The sequence below is a fragment of the Aethalodelphis obliquidens genome, unplaced genomic scaffold, assembly GCF_003676395.1.
Source record: "Aethalodelphis obliquidens isolate GAN/ISIS:26980383/991018 unplaced genomic scaffold, ASM367639v1 scaffold8, whole genome shotgun sequence".
In the NCBI taxonomy this organism is placed as follows: domain Eukaryota; kingdom Metazoa; phylum Chordata; class Mammalia; order Artiodactyla; family Delphinidae; genus Aethalodelphis; species Aethalodelphis obliquidens.
In genome coordinates this window covers 58,068,124-58,088,031 of record NW_020837952.1, presented here as the reverse complement: position 1 = coordinate 58,088,031, position 19,908 = coordinate 58,068,124, and the positions used below count along the sequence as shown (strand labels likewise).

Here is a 19,908-nt window from a genome sequence, read left to right as displayed (position 1 = left end):
AGTTTGAAAAGCTTTCCCAAAGAAGCTAATATTTTTCAGGGTCAGCAGCAGAACCACTTTTTGACTGGGGTTTTTATGGGAGGAAAATGGGAATCTAAATGAGTAATTTTATCCCAGATTTTTATATCTAAAAGATGACAGTTGGATTAAAGAAAGTTGTGCGTGTGTGTTTCCTCTCCTGGTTTTGAGGGGAAGCAGATGACTCTATCCTGGAGGCAGAGAAGATGAGCTGCTAGGCTCTGGGTGTGTTGTGAGGAACCGTGCCACCGGCTGGGTCTCGGCCCCTCATCGTGAGGGGTCCAGAAGCAGAGGTGGAAATTATTGTAGATTATCCTAACGTGAGTGAGGGGTTGCATAACAAGGGTGGGGACAGGCTGGGAGAACTGTGGCTAGGAGCACGTGGCAGGTGACACTGGTGCAGACAACCTGAGTCAGCGTCATCAGACAGGCAGGGGCAGTACCTACAGGGCACAGCAGGCCAGCCCGCAGGGCCCTTTTCCTCACTCTGGTTTTGCTCAGCTTTGGACGCTTTTGACCCCCTGCTAGTGTTTAATTTGTACTCGATTGTTTTTATTCCTTGTTTGTTTGTTAAATTTTATTATTATTTATCTTTGGCTGTGTTGGGTCTTTCTTGCTGTGCGCAGGCTTTCTCTAGTTGCAGAGAGCGGGGGTTACTCTTCACTGCAGTGCGCGGGCTTCTCATTGCGGTGGCTTCTCTTGTTGCGGAGCACGGGCTCTAGGCCTGTGGGCTTCAGTAGTTGTGGTTCACGGGCTCTGGAGCGCAGGCTCGGTAGTTGTGGCGCACGGGCTTAGTTGCTCTGCGGCATGTGGGATCTTCCCAGACCTGGGCTTGAACCCCGTGTCCCCTGCATTGGCAGGTGGATTCTTAACCACTGTGCCTCCAGGGAAGCCTCTCCTTGTTTATTTAAAACCTTTCCTTCCAATGCAAAAGTGCTTCACAAAACATTAAAAATACTTCCCATTAATCTGTATTGTTCAAGGATAGAATTAGGGGGGCAAATAAAATGAAAGTAATAGTGAATAGTAGCTAAGAGATGCAGTGTTCAGAGATTTGGCCAAGAGCTGTCCATACAACTCCCTCAGAGGTGAAATACTGTTGAAACACACACAGCAACTCAAATTACAAAAAGACTGACAGCAGATGCTCAGGACCACCCAGGGTCTGCTTGTTTCAGCCAGTATTCTAAAGGAAAAAAATTAGTTCCAAAAAACAATTTTTAAACTTAGTTTGTCTTAATTTAATAGAATCTACTTGGTATGTGTTTTCTAATTTTGACATCAGTAACTGCCAAAAATATGACACATTATAGGGACTTCCCTGGCAGTCCAGTGGTTAAGACTCTGTGCTTACACTGCAGGGGGGCACGGGTTTGATCCCTGGTCATGGACCTAAGATTCTGCTTCCCGCACGGTGTGGCCAAAAAAAAAAAAAAAAAAAGGCATGTAAGCCCTAACAATTATATAACTCTTTCTAGTTTATAAAACACTCTCACAGTTATTTCGAACAACTTTATGAGGAAGGAAAACAAAGTTGACCCTTGAACAGCACGGGGATTAATCCGAGTATAACTGATAGGTCAGCTCTCCATACCCTCGGTTCCTCCACTTTTGCAGATTCGACCAACCACGGACTGTGTACTACTGTAGTGTTTACTATTGAAAAGCATCCACGTATAAGACCCAGCAGTTCAAACCTGAGTTGTTCAAGGGTCAGCTGTATTGTTAGCCCCATTTTGCAGATGATAAAATTGATGTGACTTTTTTGGCTTTCATGCAAGAGCTGACACCCTCAGGTTCTCTTTCCATTGGCCCCTGTGCTGCTTCACACGAGCGTAGTATTTACATTAGACCATCCATGTTTATTCTGAAAAGCCAGTCAGACCGGGAGCTTTTGTCTTGAGGCACAGTTAGCCGTTAGCCAGTGAATGCTGCTGACACGACTGATGGCATTTAAACTAGTATCATCATAATTTTTTAAGATTTAATGGTTTTTCTGGAACAGCTATGGGACATAGATGCTACTTTAAAATATATACTTCTCGTAGCACTGAGTAAATGGTTGTGGAAGGACTGACTGGGTGTCTCTCCCCGCTGAGGGGGTCTCTGAAGCCTTAGTGGTGCTCTGGGCTGTGGTGTGGGCTCCAGAGGCTGGTGCCAATCCCTTCTTCCAGGTCTTGAGAATGGCAAACAGCAGCAGAACTTTCCAGCTGGTCTCGTGAGCTTTCAGGGGACATAAAGAGATTAACTCTAAGGAAGCAAGAACCCAAAACATAGAGGGTTTTATATGTATTGCTTTGGCCAACACCTTGAAGTGCTCTTGAAAGAAAATCGACAGGGTGCGGAGTTGCCTCAAAGAAAGCTGCTCCCAGGGCAGCTCTACCTGTAAAGGGGGCAGCTCTTTACAGGTAGACTGTGTCGCTGCCACGTGGCTGGAGTAGACCGCTCGGGCGGCAGAGGCTTCTGTCCTAGATATGGAAGGCATAATTAAAAGGAAAAGGAAGATCTTGCTGGTGGCCAAAAATTAACACATACCTTGTTCCACATGTCCCATGCTCTACTAGCACCAGCTTTTAAACTCATGTTGAAGAGTATTCTCGTTAGTTATCTCCACGTTCTCAAGTGTGTCAGGCATCGCGTTCATTCCATCAGCCCACATTTACAGTTCCTACAGTGTGCCGGGCCCTGAGGATACAAGAATGAGTCTTGCAGTTTGGGGGGTGTGGAGGGTGGACAGACATGAAAAAGTTAATACTGTAAGCACGAGCAGAAGTGTGTGCAGTGCTGGCTAAAAGCCATCTTGGGCACAGTAGTGGCAACGTCTGTGATCTTTAAAGCTCTAACGGAACTGATCATCATCAACACTAACAGTACCCTGACCCAAATGCTTCAGTGCACTGAGGCTGCTCAGAGGTGCTCGTTAAGCAGAGCGACTATTCAGGTCGCCGTTACATCTCATAGGAAAGACATTCCTGTAAATGAAGAGGCATGCAAAATTCTCCCTCAGAGCTTCCTTTGGATATGAACTAAACTGCTTTTAGGTGATTCGGCTCCAGCAATTTGCCACCTCCAGTATTTCCCAAGATTTACAGTATCAAGAAATGCACAGTGGCTTAAAAATAACCTTTATTCCCCCCTAAATAAACGAAAGATTCACTGTTGAGATGATTGGACCGTTGCTTGTTGTAAAAAGTACTTTGATTTAGAAACCGTGATTGAAAAGTCCCACTGTGTGTCTCACTTGTGTGGGGAACAGTATTGTGTGGACTTATCTCTCCTGGAGATAAATATCTTTAAACTTGTAACAACAGTGGCGTCAAAAACAAAGGACATTTAGCTGTACAGTGACTTTATTAAATTATTTGCACTATGGGAGAGTGGTAGTATACATAGTTTCTTCAGGTAAAAACTAAAGAACAAAAAATCCAGTTGGAAATGGTACTGGCCTGGGTATTGATTTTAGGATAGAAGGGGTGAATAGAAACAGAAGCTATTATACAGGTAAGTTTTTATATTGTCTTTGGCACCTGGCATGTAGGAAGTACTTTTCAAATGTTGGATAGTTGAGTAAATGAAGGGGACTAGAAGGCAGCACAGTGTGGTATAAAGAATGGTTGAACCTTGGGGTTCAGAAGAAAAGAGGCTTTAGTTCTAAGTTCTGGTACTTCTAGTTATGGGATCTTCAGCAGGTCACCTTGCTTCTAGCCTCTTCTTGAACCAGAAAAAAAAAATGTGTTGAAGACAGACCCAGTGTCCCTTCCAGTTGCAGTGTCACTAATCTGATGCCAGACAAGCCTGATGCCTAATAAAGAGTGAGTGAAATTGTGGGGGTTTCCATGAGGGAGAAGCTTGTTACACTGAGGGATGTAACAGGAAAATGAACAGTCCCTTCTCTTACTGTGAGATTCTCAGGAAATCCCCACTTACTAGATTTCTATCACTGCTGTAACATATTACCACAAACTCAGTGGCTGAAAACACACACTTGTTATCTTACAGTTCAGATTAAGGCATCAGCAGGGCTGTGTTCCTTTCTGGAGGCTCTAGGGAAGAATTTCTTGTCTTTTCCAACTTCTACATTCTTGGCTCATGGCCTCTTCCTCCATCTTCATATCCAGCAGTGTTGCATCTCTCTGACCCTGCTTTCATCATTACATCTCCCTAAAGCCTGCAGCTCTGATACTTCTGGGAGAGGTTTTTTACTTTATGGAACCATGTGATTAGATTGGGGCCACCTGATAATCCATCTTACCCTCCCAATCTGCACAGTCCCATTGCTGTGAGGCAAAGATTCTGAGGATGAAGTTGGACATCTTTGACATCTTTGGGAGTCAGTTCTGCCTATCATGCCCCACTGTCTACATTAGTCTGCCGGGGACAGAAGTATAATGGCGAAAGCACTAAATGGCTCCCAGGAATTCTGAAATGCTACCTCAGCCAGTCATAGCATCTCTCTGGGTCTTTGTTTTTCCTCATCTAAAAAGTTGGGGAGTTGACGGGACTTCCCTGGTGGTCCAGTGGTTAAGTCTCCGTGCTCCCAATGCAGGGGGCCAGGGTTCGATGACTGGTTCGGGAACTAAGATCCCACATACCGCAACTAAGCCCGCACACTGCACTAGAGAAGCCCGCATGCCACGATGAAGAACCAGTGCAGCCAAAATAAAATTAATTAATTTTTAAAAGTTGGGGGGTTGAAATTGGACCAATGGTTCTCAAACTGTATTGGAGCATCAGAATTGCCTGGAGATTTGTTGCACATTGACATGGGGCTTGAGAATTTGGATTTCTTTATCTTTTAAATTCTTTTATTGTGCTGAAATACACTTAACATAAAATTTACCATCTTAACTGTTTTTTTTTTTTTTTTTTTTTTTGCGGTACACGGGCCTGTCACTGTTGTGGCCTCTCCTGTTGCAGAGCACAGGCTCCGGACGCGCAGGCTCAACAGCCATGGCTCACGGGCCCAGCCGCTCCGCGGCATGTGGGATCTTCCCAGACCAGGGCACGAACCTGCGTCCCCTGCATCAGCAGGCGGACTCTCAACCACTGTGCCACCAGGGAAGCCCCTTAACTGTTTTTTTGTTGTTTGTTTTTTTATTGAAGTATAGTTGATTTACAATATCATGTTAGTTTCAGGTGTACAGCACAGTGATTCAGTTATACATATATATATATATATATATATATATATTCTTTTCCAGATTTTTTTCCCTTATAGATTATTACAAAATATTGAATATAGTTCCCTGTGCTATACAGTAGATCCTCGTTGTTTATCTATTTTGTATATAGTATGTGTATATGTTAATCCCAACGTCCTTTTTTATCCCTCCCCACCCCCCCTTTCCCCTTTGGTAACTGTGAGTTTTGGAAATAAGTTCACTTTTATCTTTTTTTTTTTTCTTTGAAGATTCTACATATAAGCGATATCATATGATATTTGTCTGTCTCTGTCTGGTTCACTTCACTTAGTATGGTAATCTCTAGGTCCGTCCATGTTACTGCAAATGGCATTATTTCATTATTTTCTATGCCTGAGAATATTCCATTGTGTATACATACCACATCTTTATCAAGTCATCTGTTGATGAGCATTTAGGTTGCTTCCATGTCTTGGCTATTGTAAATAGTGCTGCAGTGAACATTGGGGTGCATGTATCTTTTTGAATTATAGTTTTCTCCAGATATATGCCCAGGAGTGGGATTGCAGGATCATATGGTAACTCTGTTTTTAGCTTTTTAAGGAACCTCCATACCGTTCTCCATAGTGACTGTATCAATATATATTCCCACCAGCAGTACAAGAGGGTTCTTTTTTCTCCACACCCTCTCCAGCATTTATTATTTATAGACTTTTTTATGATGGCCATTCTGGCCAGAGTGAGGTGGTACCTCAGTGTAGTTTTGATTTGCATTTCTCTAATAATGATGTTGAGCATCTTTTCATGTACCTGTTGACCATCTATACATCTTCTTTGGAGAAATGTCTATTTAGATCTTCTGCCCATTTTTTGATTGGGTTGTTTGGTTTTTTGATATTGAGCTGTATGAGCTGTTTGTATATTTTGGAAATCCCTTGTCAGTCACATTGTTCGCAAATATTTTCTCCCATTCTGTAGGTTGTCTTTTCATTTTGTTTATGATCTCCTTTGCTGTGTAAAAGCTTTTAAGTTTAATTTGGTCCCATTTGTTTATTTTTGTTTTTATTTCCATTACTCTAGGAGGCAGATCCAAAAAGATAGTGCTGTGATTTATGTCAAAGAGTGTTCTGCCTATGTTTTCCTCTAGTGTAGTTTTATAGTATCCAGTCTTACATTTAGGTCTTTAATCCAGTTTGAGTTTATTCTTGTATATGGTGTTAGAGAATGTTCTAATTTCATTCTTCTACATGGTAGCTGTCCAGTTTTCCCAGCACCACTTACTGAAGAGACTGTCTATTTTCCATTCTATATTCTTGCCTCCTTTGTCGTAGATTAATTGACCATAGGTACATGGGTTTATTTCTGGCCTTTCTATCCTGTTCCATTGATCTATATGTCTGTTTTTGGTCCAGTACAGTACTGTTTTGATTACTGTAGCTTTGTAGTATAGTCTGAAGTCAGGGAGCCTGATTCCTCCAGCTCCATTTTTCTTTCTCAAGATTGCTTTGGCTGTTCAGGCTATTTGTATTTCCATACAAATTTAAAATTTTTTTGTTCTAGTTTTTTGTAAAATGCCATTGGTAATTGGATAGGGATTGCATTGACTCTGTAGGCTGACTTGGATAGTATAGTCATTTTAGCAATATTGATTATTCCAATCCGAGAAAGCAGTATATCTTACCATCTCTTTGTGTCGTCTTCAATATCTTTCATAAGCATCTTACAGTTTTCAGAGTACAGGTCTTTTGCCTCCTTAGGTAGGCTTTTTCCTAGGTATTTTGTTCTTTTTCTTTTTTTTTTTGGCTGTGCCATGAAGCATGTGAGATTTTGTAGTTCCTTGACCAGGGATCAAACCCGTGTCCCTGAGGTGGAAGCGTGGCATCCTAACCACTGGACCGCCAGGGAATTCCCTATTTTATTCTTTTTGATGAGATGATAAATGAGGTTGTTTCCTTAATTTCTCTTTCTGATCTTTTGTTATCAGTGTATAGAAATGCAGTAGATTTCCGTGTATTAATTTTGTATCCTGCAGCTTTACTGAATTCATTGATGAGCTCTCGTAGTTTTCTGTTAGCATCTTTAGATTTTCTATGTATAGTATATCATCTGCAAACAGTGACAGTTTTACTTTTCCAGTTTGGATTCCTTCTGTTTCTTTTTCTTCTTTGATTGCTGTGGCTAGGACTTCCAAAACTATGTTGAATAAAAGTGGCAAGAGTGGGCATCCTTGTCTTGTTCCTGATCTTAGAGGAAATGCTTTCAGCTTTTCACCATTGAGTATGATGTTAGTAGCTGTAGGTTTAACCGTTTTTAAGTATTGAGTTGGCCAAAAGGTTTGTTTGTTTCCGTAAGATGGCTCTAGTAGCGCTTGGTTGTCTTTAACTTCATTCGAAACAGTTTTGTTAGATTGTATCATGACAGCTATTGCATCAGAATGGATTTAAAAAATGACATCAAAATTGGTGAATTTTTGTGTAGCCATTTTAATATTGAAGATGGAAGAAAACAACATTTTGGGCATATTATGCTTTGTTATTTCAAGAAAGGTAAAAACCCAACTGAAACGCAAAAAAAGATCTGTGCAGTGTATGGAGAGGGTGCTGTGACTGATCGAACGTGTCAAAAGTGGTCTGCAAAGTTCCGTGCTGGAGATTTCTCACAAGATGATGCTCCAGGGTCAGGTAGACCAGTTGAAGTTGATAGCAATCAAATTGAGGCTTTAATTTTGAACAATCAACGTTATACCACGCGGGAGATAGCCAACATACTCAAAATATCCAAATCAAGCATTGAAAATCATTTGCACCAGCTTGATTATGTTAATTGCTTTGATGTTTGGGTTCCACATAAGTTAAGCGAAAAAAACCTTCTTGACCATATTTCCACATGCGATTTTCTATTTAAATGTAATGAAAACATTCTATTTTTAAAACAAATTGTGACAGGTGATGAAAAGTAGATACTGTACAATAATGTGGAATGGAAGAGATCGTGGGGCAAGCGAAATGAACCACCACCAACCACACCAAAGAAGTTGTATATGGTGGGATTGGAAGGGAGTCCTCTATTATGAGCTCCTGCCGGAAAACCAAACAATTAATTCCAACAAGTACTGCTCCTAATTAGACCAACTGAAAGCAGCACTCGACGAAAAGCATCCGGAATTAGTCAACAGAAAATGCATAATCTTCCATCAGGATAGCGCAAGACCGCATGTTTCTTTGCTGACCAGGCAAAAACTGTTACAGCTTGGCTGGGAAGTTCTGATTCATCCACTGTATTCACCAGACATTGCACCTTCGGATTTCCATTTATTTCCGTCTTTACAAAATTCTCTTAATGGAAAAAATTTCAGTTTCCTGGAAGACTGTAAAAGGCACCTGGAACAGTTCTTTGCTCAAAAAGATAAAAAGTTTTGGGAAGATGGAATTACAAAGTTGCCTGAATAATGGCAGAAGATAGTGGAACAAAAGGGTGCATTTGTTGTTCGATAAAGTTCTTGTTGAAAATGAAAAATGTGTCTTTTATTTTTACTTAAAAACCGAAGGCACTTTTTTGCCAACCCAATACATAGTTTTTAATTACATAGTGGTATTAAATACCTTCACATTGTTGTGTAACCATCACCACCATATGTCCCTATAACTGTTTTCATCTTGTAAAACTGAAACTCTAGGGCTTCCGTAGTGGCACAGTGGTTAAGAATCCGCCTGCCAATGCAGGGGACACGGGTTCCAGCCCTGGTCTGGGAAGATCCCACACGCCGCGGAGCAACTAAGCCCGTGGGCCACAACTACTGAGCCTGCACTCTAGAGCCCGGGAGCCACAAATACTAAGTCCGTGTGCTTCAACTACTGAAGCCCGCACGCCTAGAGCCTGTGCTCTGCAACAAGAGAAACCACCACAATGAGAAGCCCTCGCACCGCAACAAAAAGTAGCCCCCACTCGCCGCAACTAGAGAAAGCCCACGCACAGCAATGAAGACCCAACGCAGCCAAAAATAAATAAATAAGTTAATATAAAAAAAAATCTGTGTGCAGGTTTAAAAAAAAAACCGAAACTCTATACCCATTAAATAAGACTCCACACTTTCTCCTCCCTCCATACCATGGCAGCCACCATTATACTATGATTAAATTATTCTAGATACCTCATATAAATTGAGTCATATAGTATTTGTTTTTTGCTGACTAGCTTATTTCACTTAGCACAGTGTCCTCAAGGTTGTAGCATGTGTCAGAATTTCCTTCCTTTTTAAGAGTGAAAAATATTCCATTGTATGCATATACCGTATTTCGCTTAGCCGTTCATCCATCGATGGACACTTGAGTTGCTTCCACATATTAGCTATTGTGAATAATGCTGCTGTGAACATGGGTGTACAAATATTTTTCATACTCTTCTTTCATGTTGGTGGGATATATATGCAAAAGTGGACTTGATGGATTATATGATAATTCTATTTTTAATTTTTTGAAGAACTGCCATACTGTTTTCCATAGTGTTTGTACCATTTTACATTCCCACCAGTAGTGCCCAAGTGTTCCAGTTTCTCCCCATCCTCACCAACACTGTTCTTTTCTGTTTGATAGTAGTTATTTTAATGGGTGTGAAGTGGTATCTCATTTTCGTTTTGATTTGCATTTCCCTAATGATGAGGGATGTTGAGCATTTTTTCCTTTGTTTATTGGCCATTTGTATATCTCCTTTGGAGAAGTGTCTATTCAAGTCCTTTGCCCATTGTTGAAATGGGTTGGGTTTTTTGTTTTGGTTGGGGTTTTTGTTGTTGTTGTTGTTATTTGGTGGAGTTTTAGGAGTTCTCTGTATATTCTGGATATTAATCCCTTATCAGATATATGATTTTCAAGTAGTTTCTCCCATCCTGTATGTTATCTTTTTACTCTGTTGCTAGTGTATTTTGATGCGCAACATTTTAAAATTTTCATGAAGTCCAATTTGTCTACTTTTTGTTATGTGGGCCTTTTGGTGTCATAACCAAAAAATCATTGCCAAATCCAATGTCATGAAACTTTTGTTTCATGTTTTCTTCTAAGAGTTTTATTGTTTTAGGTCTTACATTTAGGTCGTTGGTCCTTTGTTAGTTGATTTTTATATATGCTGTTAGGTAAGGGTCCAACTTCATTCTTTTGCATGTGGATATCCAGTTTTCCTGGCACCATTTGTTGAAAAGACTGTCCTTTCCCCATTGGATGATCTTGGCACCCTTTTCAAAAATCATTTAACCGTATACGGAAGGGTTTATTTCTGGGCTCTCTATTCTATTCCATTGGTCTATATCTCTGTATTTATGTCAGTGCTACACTGTTGACTACTGTAGCTTTGTAGTAAGCTTTGAAATCAGAAGTATGGGTCCTCCGGCATTGTTCTTTATCAAGATTGTTTTGGCTATTCAGGTTCCCTTAATATTCCACATGGGAATTACCTGCCGGTCTAGAGGTTAGGACTCTGTGCTTTTACTGCCAAGGGCCTGGGTTCGATCCCTAGTTGGGGAACTAAGATCCTGCAAGCTGTGCGGCACAACCAAAAAAAAAAAAAAGATTCCATATAAATTTTAGGATAGGTTTTTCTATTTTTGCAAAAAACGTCATTGGGATTTGATAGATTGCATTGACTCTGTAAGGTCACCCTGTAGATCACTTTGTAAACAGTTTAATAACACTAAGTTTTCTAATCCATGAGCATGGGATGTGTTGCCATTTATTCATCTCTTCTTTAATTTCTTTCAGCAGTGTTTTGTAGTTTTCATTGTACAAGTCTTTCACTTCCTTAGTTAATTCGTAAGTATTTTATTCTTTTTGATGCTACTGAGAATCAGAAATGCAATTGATTTTTCTGTGTTGACTTTGTATCCTGCTACTTTGCTGAATTCATTTATTAGTTCTAGCAAGGTATTTGTTTTTTGGTTTTTTTGTGATCTCTAGAGTTTTCTACATATAAGATCATATCTTCAAACAGAGATAATTTTACCTTTTTCTTTCCAGTTTGGACCCCTTTTATTTCTTTTTTTTTCTTAATTGTTATGGCTAGAATTTCCAGTACTATGGTGAATAGAAGTGGTGAAAGCAAGTGTCCTTGTTTGTTCCTCATCTTAAAAGAAACACCACTGGTCTTTCACCATTGAGTATGATAATCCTTGTCGGTTTTTCATATACGTCTTTTGTTTCCTAGTTTGTTGAGTGTTTTTATCATAAAAGGTGTTAAATTTTGTCAAGTGTTTTTTCTGCATATAATGAGGTGATCATGCATGTAGTTATTTCCCTCATGCTGTTGACATAACATATTACATTGATTTCTGTGTGTTGTACCATCCTTGCATTCCAGGAATGAATCCCACTTGGTCATGGTGTATAACCCTTTTAATGTGCTGTTGGATTCTGTTTGCTAGTGTTTTGTTGGGGATTTTTGCATCAATGTTCATAAAGGATATTGGTCTGTAGGGTTTTTGTGTCTGTGTATGTGTGTGTCTGTGTGTGTGTGCACACACCATTTTCTGGCTTTGGTATCGGGTGATGCTGGCCTCAGTAGAATGATTTTGAAAATGTCCCCTTCTCTTCAATTTTTGGGAAAAGTTTCCCAAGGACTGGTATTAGTTCATTCTTAAATGTTTAGTAGAATTTACCAGTGAAGCCATCATCAGGTCCAAGGCTTTTCTTTTTCGGGAGCTTTTTGACTACTGATTCAATCTCCTTACTAATTATAGATCTATTCAAATCTTTATTTCTTTGTGATTTAATCTTGGTAGGTTTTGTGTTGCTGGAAATTTGTACATTTCATCTAGATTATCCAATTTGCTAGTGTACAGTTGCTCATAGTACTCTCTTATAATCCTTTTTATTTCTGTAGAATCAATAGTAATGTCCCCACTTGGGTTTTTCTCTACTATTCTCTGTCTGTTCTCTGTTTCATTTATTTTTGTTCTAATCCTTATTATTTCCTTCCTTCTGCTAGCTTTGGGTTTAGTTTGTTCTTCTTTTCGTAGTTCCTTAACTTGTATAGTTAGGTTGCCTGCCACTTGGCTGGGAGTGGAAGATGGGCAGAATTAACTGCTGTTTACCACCCACATCTCCCCTGGAAGTTGCAGGTCTTCAACAGACTCCAGAGCTCCAGAGCAGTTACATCAGACAGATTCTGCCAGTGCAGTTATTTTCCAGGTGTGGGGACAGATTCCCAGTGCTACTACTCTACAGTCTTCCCAGAATCCCAAAATTTGCATTTCGAACAAGTTCCCAGCTGATGCTGCTGGTTCAGGGACCACACTTTGAGAACCACTGACCTAAACTCTTTAAGGTCCTTTCTCTAAGGCCCTACCTAATAGGTCATACAGGGTCTTTCTCCTCTGGAAGTAATATAGTAAGTTAGTTGTGCTTTTTTTTTTTTTTTTTTTTTGGTACGCGGGCCTCTCACTGTTGTGGCCTCTCCCGTCGCGGAGCACAGGCTCCGGACGCGCAGGCTCAGCGGCCATGGCTCACGGGCCCAGCCGCTCCGCGGCATGTGGGATCTTCCCAGACCGGGGCACGAACCCGTGTCCCCTGCATCGGCAGGCGGACTCTCAACCACTGCGCCACCAGGGAAGCCCTAGTTGTGCTTTTTTAATTGAAAGAAGCATGCATCATTTTAGTGATGTGATTTCCTGGGGAGGGATGGGTTTGCTTTCTTGATGAGAAAAATGGGGCCTGTGGGCTGGTTCAGGGCAAGAAGCTTTGAGAAGCCCTCCCGGGGGCAGAGGGGTGTGTGTCGAGGTAGGAAGGAAATGGACAGTGTTCGGATCCGAGGGTGATGACAGGCCTGCTCCACAGGTGGCTGGTCGTCAGTCTGTGTCGTGTGTCTGGCACATGGTCATCTTGGGTCACATTTACGGAGCGCTTTTGATCCAGCCACTGTTGTAAGCCTGGATTAACACATTTAACCCTCACAATATCTCTGTGAGGTAGATCGTATTACCAGGTCCACGTTTGCAGCTTGAAGAAACAAAGTTTAGGACTTTGGCCAAGAACAACACAAAGATGGTCAGTGGTGGAATCACTTACCAGGGAGTTATTTAGGTTCCAGAGCCCACATCCTTAACCTTATACAGCAGGGCCTCAAGTACTAGGTCCCTTTCTGTATCAGTCAGGATATTTTGACTGCAAGTTACAAAATTAAACTAAAAAGTAATTTTTTTTTTTTTTTTTTTTAAGAAAAGTGTCCTCCCCCTTAACAAGTCTGGAGATGGGATGGTCCTGGGGTTGGTTACTTTAGTGCTTAATCATGTCACAGAAATCCAGGTTCTCTCCATCCTGTCACTCTGCAGCCCTCAGCAGGTTGGGCTCTGTCTTCAGAGCTGTCCCCTTGTGGTGACGAGATGGTTGCTACAGATCTCACCATCCCCTTCTCACAGAGGTCGAGCGAGAAGATGACCTGTTCCTGCCTTTCTGTCTTGTGTCCTTGTTAAGAGAGCAAAACTTTCCCAGAAGTCCCTTTCCCTGCAGACTTCACTACCAGAAATGCTTGACACACCCATTCCTAAATGGCCACCACTGAGATTCACCCCCCAGGGGCGTGGGGAGGGCCTGGAGCATGAGTCCTCCGGATGGCTGACCGTTCGGGGCTCCTTTAGGAAGAAGGGGTGTAATGGGAATGGCTGTGGGTGACCACTGAGAAATTAGCCATGTTCATTCCCTCTGGTTGATGGTGAGACCTTTGTACTGAAGGTGCCCTGTGGCACTGATAAAAGCAGATAAAGTCTAGGGCTGCCCGAGAAGCTGCCAACTGTCCTTGGTTTACTCTGGGCCAAGTAGTCTTTTGTTTCTTGGCAAGGGTATGAGGGCACATGATAAACATTTACTGGTTGTCGGCACCCAGAAGAATGTTGGTCTTCTAGGGCTGTCTTACAGCCCCGTTCCTGCTGCATTTGCCTCTGGAGGATGCCAGGCGTGGTCAGCTGGGATCAGCTCTGACCTGGAGCAGGTTACTTCCCCTTACGGTGCTTTAGGAACCTCATCTGTAGAGTGGGGATGTCACAGGGTAGTTATGAGGACCAAATGAGCCGCATCATTCGGGTGATGCCTGACGCATGATTCAGGGTGCGCATTGGGCTGTGCTGTTGCTGGCATCTGTGTGGTTTTCCATCAGCATCAGCATTAGGGAAGCTTGATCCAGCTCCCTGTCATCCTGCTCCTGCTGCTGTGAGTTGGAGGTGTTATTCCATGGCACCGTCCAGGTGGGCCTCACTTCACTAGGTGAGGCATTCCTGACTGCTGCAGGCCTGCAAGCCACACAGACCCTGATAGGCTGACATCCCAGGCAAAAGAGAAAAGAGGGAAGGGTGCCCTTTGGTCACTTTGCCCCAGGAAGGGTGTGTAGTATGTGTTGGGGAGCCATTTTCCACAAGTGTAACGGCTTATGGAGCACTTTTATTTTCCCTAGAATCAGGAATCTGATTCCCTAGAATCAGAATCTGTATCATTCAGGTAGCCTTAGCTGTGTGTCCTCGGCCACCAGAAGGGTCTGCATCTTTCCTCAGTAGGGCCAATGTGGTTTTTCCAAGTACGATTATTGTTGACAGGACACAGGACTGAGCGATCATGGCAGCCACATCACATGATAGAGATGTGCCCCACTTTACGAAAACCTGACCAAAGAAGGAGGAGCATCTCAATTACAGAATAATGTCTCAGCCAGAAATTCATGGCAGGTTTCCTAGTGCCTTTAAAATAGGATTTGTGTGTAAAAATACCGTTTGCACACAGGAGCCCATATTTTCTGAAAAGAGAAATATACTTGTATTGGGCATTTGGGATAAGCAGAATAAAAATAAAATCTTCTTACGAAAATAAAAACTAGAAACCAAATTCCACTTTTAATTCTAAAAGGTTTATATATAACTCTACTATCGTACCCTCTTCTCCTACCCCAGACTTCCACAACAGAAATAGATGGGCAAGATCTGTAGGCAGTTCACCATAGTGGTGAGGACTGAGGAAAGGACAGGCAGGCTCACAGGCGGGTGGACAGTGGGCACACCAAGGGCAGGGCTGGGTGCCTGTGTTGTGCTGTTTGATTTATTTGTGAACATTTGTAAGGCCTGGCCTAAAACATTACTGCTGGATCCCTTGCATGGTGTGGTCAGTGAGTGGTGGTTAGAAATTGACAGCCTGTCCTGCTGCCAGACTTCTGTAACCGCAGAGACATGCGCTGAGGTCTGACCCACGGGGTCTGGGGAAGGCCTGGGGGAGAGGGGTGAGGTTGGGATGGTGACACGCCTGACTTCTTCCTTCCTTTCCAGAAATGTTCCCACTGCCAGGAGGCAGGCGCCACCTTGGGCTGCTACAACAAAGGCTGCTCCTTCCGTTACCATTACCCGTGTGCCATTGACGCAGGTAAGATGGGACCACAGACCCTTGTTCAGAGCATCCGAAGGGTAGGAAATAACATTTTGATTCTCTCTCCTTCATAGTTCTTTTTGTCTCTTCTGACCTTGTTCTGTTTGTAAATTCTGAAGGAATGCAGAGAAGATAATAAAAAGGAATTAAATGGGGTGATATTTTTTATAAATTTTATAATTCACAAAAGATTTACCTATTTAAGTGCACAATTAAATGATCTTTACCATTATATTCACAGAGTTGTGCAAGCACAATCACAATTAATTTTAGAGCATTTTCATCACGTCTTAAACTACTACCTTTTGGTGGTCTCTCTCCCTCACCCCCAGCCCCTGGCAACTACTAATCTACTTTCTATCTCTGTGGATTTGCCTTTTCTGGCCATTTCATGTAAATGGAATCACACAATATGTGGTCTTTGTGATGCGTTTCGTGTGACTTAGCTTCCTGTTTCTCTGGTTTATCCACATCGCAGCATGTGTCAGTACTTCATTGGTTTTATTTTCTAACAATATTTTATTGTAAGGATATACCATATTTTATCATTCTTCAGTTGATGCACGTTTAGGTTTTCCACTTTTGTATTATTATACAATAATAATACAAAATAATGCTGCTGTGAACGTTCACAGACAAGTCCTTGTGTGGACTAAATGTTTTCATTTGTCTTGGGTATAAACCTAGGAGTGGAATTACTGGGTCATATGGTAACTCTATGTTTAACTGTTTGAGGAACTGTCACACTGTCTTCCAAAGTGGCTGCACCATTTTACATCCCTCCAGCAGTGTGTGAGGGTTCCAGTTTCTCCACATCATCACCAACACTTGTTTTTATGTCTTTTTTATTATGGCCATCCCAGTGGGCAAGAAGTGGTATCTCATTGTGATTTGGGTTTGCACTTCCCTGACAGCTAATGATATTGAGCATCTTTGGTGAAGTTCAGTTTATCTGTTTTTCTTTTGCCACTTATGCGCTTTGTTGCTTGTTGCTTTTCTTATATTTAAGAAGCCATTGCATAATCCAAAATCACAAAGATTTACGCCTATGCTTTCTCCTAAGAGTTTTATAGTTTTAGCCCTTACACAGGTCTTTGATCCGTTTTGAGTAAATTTTTGTATGTGGTGTGAAGTAGGGGTCCAGTTCATTTCTTTCCATGTGGATTCCAGTTGTCCCAGCACCATTTGTAGAAAAGACTACTCTTTTCTCATTCGATGACCTTTGTCGAAAACCAGTTGACCATAGGTGTATGGACCTATTTCTGGACTCTCTCCAGTACCACACCGTCTTGTTTATTGTAGCTTTGTGGTAGATTTTGAAATTGGAAAGTGTGAATCCTCCGACTTCGTTCCTTTTTTTCAAGATTGTTTTGGGTATTCTGGGTCCTTTGCTGTTCTATATGAATTTTAGAATCAGCTTATCCATTTCTGAGGGGGGAGCGGGATTGCATTGAATCTGCAGATCAGGTTAGGGGTTGTCACCATCTTATAAAAAAAAAATAGTGTGTCCTCCAACCCATGATCATGGGGTGTCTGTCTTGCCATTTACTTCAGTTTTTAATTTCTTTCAACGGTGTTTTGTAATTTTCAGAGTACACATTTTGCATCTTTTTTGTTAAATTTATTCCTAAGTATTTTATTATTTTTGGTGTGGTTATAAATGGAATTGTTTTCTTAATTCCATTTTCAGATTGTTCACTGTGACTGTATAGAAATATAATTGATTTTGGTGTATTGATCTTGTATCCTGGAACTTTGCTCCACTCACTGATTAGTTCTAATAGTTTTTTAGTGGATTTCTATATACAAGATGTGTCATCTGTGAGTAGATTGTTTTACTTCTTCCTTTCCAATCAGATGCCTTTTCTTTTCTTTGCCTAGTTGCCTGGCTAGACCTTCTAGATAATGTTGGATAGAAGTGGCAAGAGCTGGGACTTCCCTGGCAGTCCAGTGGTTAAGACTTCGCCTTCCAGTGCAGGGGGTGCGGTTCGATCCCTGATTGGGGAACTAGGATCCCACATACCTCGAGGCCAGAAAAACAAAACATAAAACAGAAGCAATATTGTAACAAATTCAATAAAGACTTTAAAAATGGTCCACAGCCAAAAAAAAAAAGAAGTGGCAAGAGCTGACATCCTTGTCTTGTTTCTGATCTATCATGATGATAGCTGTGGGCTTTTCATAGATGTTCTTGACGCAACTGAAGAGGTTCCTTTCTATTCCTAGTTTGTTGTGTGTTTTTATCGTGAACTGGTGTGGGGTTTTGTCAAACCTTTTTTCCAGGTCTCTGGAGATGATCAGAGCAGTGTTTTGCAGTGTAATAACTGTTGAAAGAAGGACACCTTTTGTCTGAGAAGTGCCATCCAATGAGCAATGCAGAAGACTGGAGTTCTGACTCAGAGCTTCAAGCAGCCTGGGAAATCCTCTTTCTTCCTCCTGACTTTTGGCTTTTTGTTGACTGTTTTCACCAGTTACTTTTTGAGCATCAGATGGGTCTGAGACCTTCACCTAGCAGGTTCTCATGCTTTCAGTCAGGATGGAGGAAGAGAAAATGGGAAGACAAACAAGAGTGCTCAAATGGCCTGGTGGCTGACCAGGTGATGGGAGCAGGTACAGAGGCATAAAGCACATGGAGTCGGATCCGACAGGCGTGGGAGGAATCTGAGTTCCTCTCGACCACCCTTCCTCCCAGCGCTCCTGACGTTTGCTTAAGTGTGTCCCCCTGCCTTTCACATCCTTCTCGTTGCCCCTCCTTTCCTCTTCCCTCTTTTCTTTCCAGGTTTCTGTAGGGGGTGCAGCTAAAAAGAACAAGAAAGGGAATTCCCTGGTGGTCCAGTGGTTAGGATTCCGGGCTTTCACTGCTGGGGGCCTGGATTTGATCCCTGGTCAGGAACTAAGATCCTGCCAAGCGACCCAGTGTGACGAAAAAAAAGAAAGGTACAGAAAGATAACGCTTATGCCAAAGTTAGATTCTCATGAAAGTTTGTTTGCATGTGCTGAAGGGCAGCTGGTGGCCAGGGTGCCGTGTGACCAGAGGGATAAGTGGGCAGTAAGAAGAGAGCCTTGAGGGCTTCCCTGGTGGTGCAGTGGTTAAGAATCCGCCTGCCAGTGCAGGGGACACGGGTTCAAGCCATGGTCCAGGAAGAACCCACATGCCACGGAGCAACTAAGCCTGTGCGCCACAACTACTGAGCCTGTGCTCTAGAGCCCGTGAGCCACAATTACTGAGTCCGCGTGATACAACTACTGAAGCACAACTACTGAAGCCCGAGTGCCTAGAGCCCGTGCTCCGCAACAAGAGAAACCACCACAATGAGAAGCCCGCGCACCCCAACGAAGAGTAGCCTCCGCTCACCGCAACTAGAGAAAGCCCGCATGCAACAACGAAGACCCAACACAGCCATAAATAAATAAATAAATAAATTTATTACATAAAAAAAGAAGAGAGCCTTGAAATGTCAGTTCAGGGAGTTTGGGTTTCAGTCTGTCCCTTCCATCCTCTGTCCTCCTCTACATGTTTACTTGTTGAGTCTGAGCAGTAATTCACCCTGGGTCGTGGTCTGGCATGTTCTATAGAACAGCCATTAAATCCTTCTCTCTCAGAAGCCCAACCACTGCCTTTTCTCATTTTCATGATACCGCCCAGGGTTACCTCAGAACGTTTTGTTTCTTTTTCTAGTTTAAGCTTCGTGATTTTTAATGAAGATGGTCAGGTTCTGGGTTTTCGGCAGTTGTGTGTAAGTCTTTTGTGGGGAATGCTGCAAGCATTGGCTTTCCCCGTCGGTGGGCGGTGAGAGGTGGTCTCCTGCATGGAGGCTCTGCCCAGCAGCCTGAGGTGAGCAGCAGGCAGGTGCCTCGTCCCCCCTGCGAGCGTGCTCCCTGTGTGCACACGGGGCACCTGCCTCCAGGTACAGTTTCTCCAGGGGTTGAGTGGAGTCGCTCGGTAGAACTTGCTGCAGTGAGGGAATGTTCTAGATCTGTACTCTCCAATACAGTAGCCACAAGCCATGTGTGACCGTTGAGCGCTTGGAAGGTGGCTACTGGGAATGAGGGACTGAGCTTTTTCTTTCGTTTAGACTCCCATGGCCGTGTGCAGCTGGCGGCTGGAACGCCCTGCTCTAGCCCAGGCTCTGGGGGTTCTTCGGGACAGGTACTGGGCTCTCCTCCCTCAAGTGGAGGCCCTCTAGCACGCACCACCAGCAGGGAAGCAGGGCCTGCTCTACCAGCTGAGTGTTAGGAAGCAAAGGACTTTCTTGTCACTCTGTTTGAACCTGCCTTGCATGGCCTGCCCAGATAAGTTGGTAACGTCTCTGTTTGGCAGAAGTTGGTGGCCGAGTATCCAGGGAGAGGAAGGCTGTCTGCGTCGG

At 42.6% G+C, this 19,908-nt stretch overlaps 1 protein-coding gene across 5 annotated transcripts in view; it reads left to right on the top strand.

The window, feature by feature from the left end:
- Nucleotides 1-19,908, top strand: part of TCF20 (transcription factor 20) — a 190,964-nt gene that overhangs the window by 159,279 nt on the left and 11,777 nt on the right. For all 5 annotated transcript variants that reach the window (XM_027107863.1, XM_027107861.1, XM_027107864.1 and 2 more), the window contains one exon: nucleotides 15,445-15,538. In XM_027107863.1, coding sequence (XP_026963664.1) covers nucleotides 15,445-15,538 — 94 coding nt within the window. The remainder of the gene's footprint in view (nucleotides 1-15,444; nucleotides 15,539-19,908) is intronic.